Source organism: Galeopterus variegatus, unplaced genomic scaffold (assembly GCF_000696425.1).
Source record: "Galeopterus variegatus unplaced genomic scaffold, G_variegatus-3.0.2 Scaffold5133, whole genome shotgun sequence".
NCBI lineage: Eukaryota > Metazoa > Chordata > Mammalia > Dermoptera > Cynocephalidae > Galeopterus > Galeopterus variegatus.
In genome coordinates this window covers 117,531-123,030 of record NW_007731244.1, presented here as the reverse complement: position 1 = coordinate 123,030, position 5,500 = coordinate 117,531, and the positions used below count along the sequence as shown (strand labels likewise).

Sequence of the window (5,500 nt, the reverse complement as noted above, 5' to 3'; positions counted from 1 at the left end):
AGTTGCAAAATAGTAGAAAGCCCCTATATATCCTTCACTCAGCCTTCCATATGTACATAACCATAGTACAATTATGAAAACTAGGATATTAATATTGATGAATTATTATTAACTGAACTTCAGATTTTATTCAAATTTCACCAGTTTTTCCTTTAATGCTCTTTTTTTCCCCCTAGGAACCCATCCAGGACTCCACATTTAGTTGTCGTATCTAGTTAGTCTCCTCCAATCTGTTCTCAGTCTTTGTCTTTTATGACCTTGACATTTTTTAAATTAATTTATTTTTAATTTAAACATAATAATCGTACATATTTATGGGGTACATATGATATTTTGATACATGTATACAGTGTGTAATGATAAAATGAGGGTAATTGAGATATCCATCACCTCAAACATTTATCATTTGCATTGGGAACATTCCAAATCTTCTCTTCTAGCTATTTTGAAGTATACAATAAATTATTGTTCACTATAGACAGTCTACTGTGATCAGACACTAGAATTTATTAATCATATCTAACTGTATTTTTGTACCCACTAACCCCTCCCCCCCTGCCCTTCCCAGCATCTGGTAACCATTATTCTATTCTCTACTTCTATGACATCAATGAACTTGATATTTTTGAAGAGTACTGGCCAGTTGTTTTGTACAATATTTCTCAGTTTAGTTTTGTCTGATGTTTTCACACCATTTGATTGAAGTTATACATTTTTGCCATGTACTCAAAGGGAGTACATGACGTCAATGTGTCTTATTACTGGTGATGTTAACCTTGATTACTTGGTCAAGGCAGCATTTCTAGTGTAAAGTTACCATTTCCTCTTTCATGGTTATTAAATACCTTGGCGGAGATACTTTGAGACTATTCAAATATTCTCTTTCTCCTCAAACTTTCACTCATTAATTTTAACAGATATCAGTGGTGTCTTAGTTTTCTGTCACTTATAACAGAATACCTAAAACTGGGTGATTTATAAGGAAACAAAATTTATTTCTTACAATCTTGGAGGCTGGGAAGTCCAAGGTCAAGGGGGCATGTCTGGTGAGGGTCTTCTTACTGGTGGAAACTCTCTGCAGAGTCCCAAGGTGGCACAGGGCATCAAACAGCAAGTGAGCAAGAGTGTGCTCATGTGTGAGCTCAGGAATCCCTTCTTCTTATAAAGCCATCCATTCCACTCCCCTGATAATCCATTAATGCATTAATCCATGAATGGATTAACTCATTCGTGAGGACAGATCCTTCATGGTCCAATCACATCCCAAAGGCCCCACACCTCGACACATCAGGGATTAAGCTTCAATATGAGTTTTGAAGGGGACATTCAAACCATAGGTGGATATTACTTGCAACAATTATTGCTGTGATGCTCTAATAGCAATTTTTTATTTAATTAGATTCTTCTGTAAGAAAGAGTTTTTTCTTCTCCACCATTTATTTATTTATTCGATGATTTATTTATATCAGTAAGAACTAATGGATATTTATTTTATTCTATGATTACTGCCCAACACTATTGTTATTTAGTTACTCAAATTGTTTGGGCTTTGGCCACTGGGAGCTCTTTCTGGTTGACACCTGTGTCCTTTTTGACTTGTTTCTATCTCCCACCCTCTTTTTTCATATTATTTTCATTAATAGACTCTTTATTCTTGCAATAATTTCAGATTTACAGAAAAATCGCAAGGATAGTACACAGAGTTCCTGTGTACTCTTCATCCAGTTTCCCCTAATGCTAACATCTTATATAACCATGACACGTTTGTCAAAACTAAGAAACCAACATTGGTACACTACCATTAACTAAACTCCAGACTTTATTTGAATGTTCCGTTTTTCCACTAAGGTCTTTTTTCCATTCCAGGATCAAATCCAGGATACTATGTTGCATTTAGGCTGCCATCCTTTTTAAAGCACTGCATTACTTACCACAGGATGCTCCTGTCTCATGTTGTATTTTCCCTGCCTAGCCCTGGAATCAACCACTTCTCTAAGAAGCCCCACCCAGGGAGTTTTGAAAAATCTCAATGCCCAGGCAGCACTCTAAATTAATTCAGAATCTCTGGCTGTGAAGTCCCAGCATTTATGTTTTTAAAAGCTCTCCGGATGATTCCAATGTGCACTTGAGACTGGGTACCACTGATGTAGACCTTCTAGTGACTAAGGAATAGTTAAAACTATGTTAAATCCCCAAATGCCAAAGACTTCGGTATATTTCCCACCAGGGTCTTATGTTCCCTGAAGAAAAGGGACTCTGTTTTGTTCATCTCTCTAATCAGCACCCAGCCCTAAACCTGGCACATTAAAAGGTGCTCAGAGGTGCTAAACAAACACAGATTGGCAAGCGAAGCAAGTCTTGGCTCCCTTAGGGAAATCAGGCTAGGCCTGAATTCTTTTTTCTTAATTCCCCATCCATCTTAAATTAGACCTTTTTGCTGCTCTAAGGTTTATGCTGAGTGCCTATTTCCTAACATCTTGAATCTGTGCAAGGGAAGCTCCATGAAGGCTGCCCACAACAATGCTCTTTGGCAAACTTACCTCTTCCCTAGAAGAACCCCCCACTGAGTCTGATGTCAACTCCCCTCATTTGGGTCTTCTTTCCATCACCTTTACATCCAACAGTTTTTAAGGCAAATGCATCAGAAAAGGTAGCCCCATCTTCTTTACTTCCTTTACTTTGACCCTCCTCTCTTTTTTTGTCCTGTTTCAATGTCTCAGCTTCTTCTGCAGGGTACAAAGGGCACAGGCTCTGGAGCCGGCCAAACCAGAGTCAAATCCCAATGACAACACTTACTAGACATAAATACTTGGAAAATAACTGAACCTCTCTGAGTTGCTGTTTCCTAATGTGTAAAACAGGGATAATAACACCTATCTTGCAGAATTGATGTAAGATATCAAGAGAACATTTTCTCTAACCTAGAGCACAGTGCGTGCTCAGAAATTGCAGTTGTGACGGTCATCATTGTTATTGCTGTTATTATTGGGAGTGGGAATCAGCTTCTGGAATCATGCACTATTATTTGGAAGGGACAGGGAAAGGCAAATGATTTCTTTTTTTTTTTTTTTGTCTTTTGCCTTTTTCCGTGTCCGGCAACGGATCGCAACCCTCAGTGTTGCCCCCATACCGGATCGGGAACCGGCAACGGGACCGCAACCCTCGGCGTTGCTCCCGCGCCTCGCTCAACCAGTGAGCGGGAACTGGTCTGTATGTGGGATCCGAACCCTCGGGCGGGAGCGCCGCCACGCTTCCCAAGCGGCGCACTATCCAGTGCGCCACCGGGCCGGCCCAGGGCAAATGATTTCTATGAAAGAGAGCAACAACTCTTCCCATCTGTCCAGTGATCTAGTAATGAATAGAAGTTCATTTATAAACTGCAGAACTCATCGCAGTTACCTACACAATCCAGAGGAAATGGTCAAAACTGCATAAAGGCCACCACAACTAAAGCAATTATCTGCTGACACCACCATCTGTTTGCATAACCAACAGACGATAATAACTAACATTTGGGGGTGGGGGATATATTGAAGTCTTCAAAGTGATTTTGTTTGCATCGTCTTATTTAACCCCTCACAACGTCAGGGTTGCTATTATGACCGTTTCGCAGATGAGAAAACTGAAGTTGTATGATCTAGTCTTAAGAAAAGATTCAAAAGACTGAACTCATTGAAGAAAATGTCAAATTAAAAATGCTAGCCTTTCCTCTTCTCTTTCGGCCTCCCACTTTCTCCCTTTGGCTGAATGGAGAAGTGTTTCCCTGGCAACTTTTTTCCCCAACCACTAAACAGTCAACCAACAAACTAACCAAACAACCAGCATCCTTAGCCTGTGCTAGGGGCTATGGGTACTCCCCCAGGAAAGAGAAGTAACCCACTGAAACTAGAGTCCATGGGGTCAAGGGGCAAAGGACAGAGAGGTCTGGGGAGGATATGTAGGAGAAAGGAGACATCTGGAATAAAGAGGGGAGCATGGGCTTGGGATGGGAAAGAAACTGGAGATGGTGCTTCTGGTGGGAAATTATAACAATAAAGGCCAGGACAAGGAAAGGAAAGAGTTTAATATGACTGTGAAGACAGTAGCTACCTGCAGTCCATATCTGTTTCCAAGGAGTAGCGAGAAATAGGGCTGAATAAACATAGGGTAGGGCCTGAATATGACAGGTCATGAGAAACAGCAGAATTTGGACATCACGTGCTGAACAACTGGGAGCTATGAAGGTTTCTGAGCTAGGAAGGAACACCATAAATTTAATGCTTAAACCAGTTCTAAACATTTGCAAATAGCCTTAGCACTGATTTGTTGTCTGATTTAAACCAACTAGAATAATTAGTTCTGTATTAACAGGAAAAAAAGAAGACAGAAAGTCCCTGAGGCTCTTAGCAACACTGCAAAGTGCCCAGTATTTTGAAGTATTAAAATTAGAAATTTCTCTTAAATGTGATTTGACACGAAGAAACATCAAAGGCGAAGGAGCAGCAATTTTGGAATGATAAAGCAGAGAGGTACAAGCAACCAGAAATGGAACAGAGAAAACTATGTAATTTTACTGTCAGGGAAAATGCCCCAAACCAAATGTTTTTTTAAATGCTATGGAGTACTTTTTCTTCGATGACCAGGAGAGAAATCTAATTTGTATAAGTCTTGTACCCAACATTAAGCTTGCAGATTATGTCTTGTAATTTGTGTGTATTTTGTTAGAATAGTTTTTACTTTAATCTGTCCTTACAGTTAATATCTTCAAGACACACACAGAAAGACTGAGAGAACTATGTTGCACCCTTTAAAACCAGATGAGATAAATAACAAAATGGATGGAGCTCTGCTAACCTTTAGACTATTAATTTTGATAACTTTTCTTTCTAAATTGTTCTGTGGATGCTAAGAGAGAGATTTCCAAACAGAATGCAAGACTTTTCTTTGGAATATCGAGATGGAGATTTAGGTGAAAAACCTTTTTTTTAAAACAGGCATAAAATGTTCTACACACGTATGAGGTGTGTAGAATAGAATTGAAAGATAATACGAATCTTTCCATGAACTTTTTGAAGTACCCTCGTATTTCAACCCCAAATTCTGGAAAAGTTTTTTTCACCTTCTTAACCTATATTTGAGGCCCAGACTATTGTATGTATTCTAATTCATACTTACCTATGAGCAAACATGGAATAAAGGCGTAGAAACACCACATAGTAAGATTTGTCCAGACTTCTCCTAGAACTATTGTGAGGGTCTGCATTTGGCAGACTCAGTGTGACCTGGAACATTGCTTCCTTCCAGAATGAAGCATTCTGTCCATTTCAGCCATCTCGCTTCAGAACACAGATGTTGGAGCTCAGGTCTGAGTCGCAGTGAAGACTGAATTGTTCCGGAAAGAGGAGCCGGCCCCGACAACTCAGAAGGGCGGGCTCTGCAGCACCCTCCTTTCTGACCAAACCCAGATATTGCATCAGGGGGAGTGGCCTAAGAGAGTTCCAGAGAAAAGGTAACACTGGGG

At 39.9% G+C, this 5,500-nt stretch overlaps 1 protein-coding gene across 1 annotated transcript in view; it reads right to left on the bottom strand.

The window, feature by feature from the left end:
* The window catches only part of IL20RB (interleukin 20 receptor beta), a 29,722-nt gene extending 24,480 nt beyond the window's left edge, over positions 1 to 5,242 (bottom strand). The window contains exon 1 of the mRNA XM_008588973.1: positions 5,155 to 5,242. Coding sequence (XP_008587195.1) covers positions 5,155 to 5,242 — 88 coding nt within the window. The remainder of the gene's footprint in view (positions 1 to 5,154) is intronic.
* Between the last annotated feature and the right edge of the window lie 258 nt (positions 5,243 to 5,500).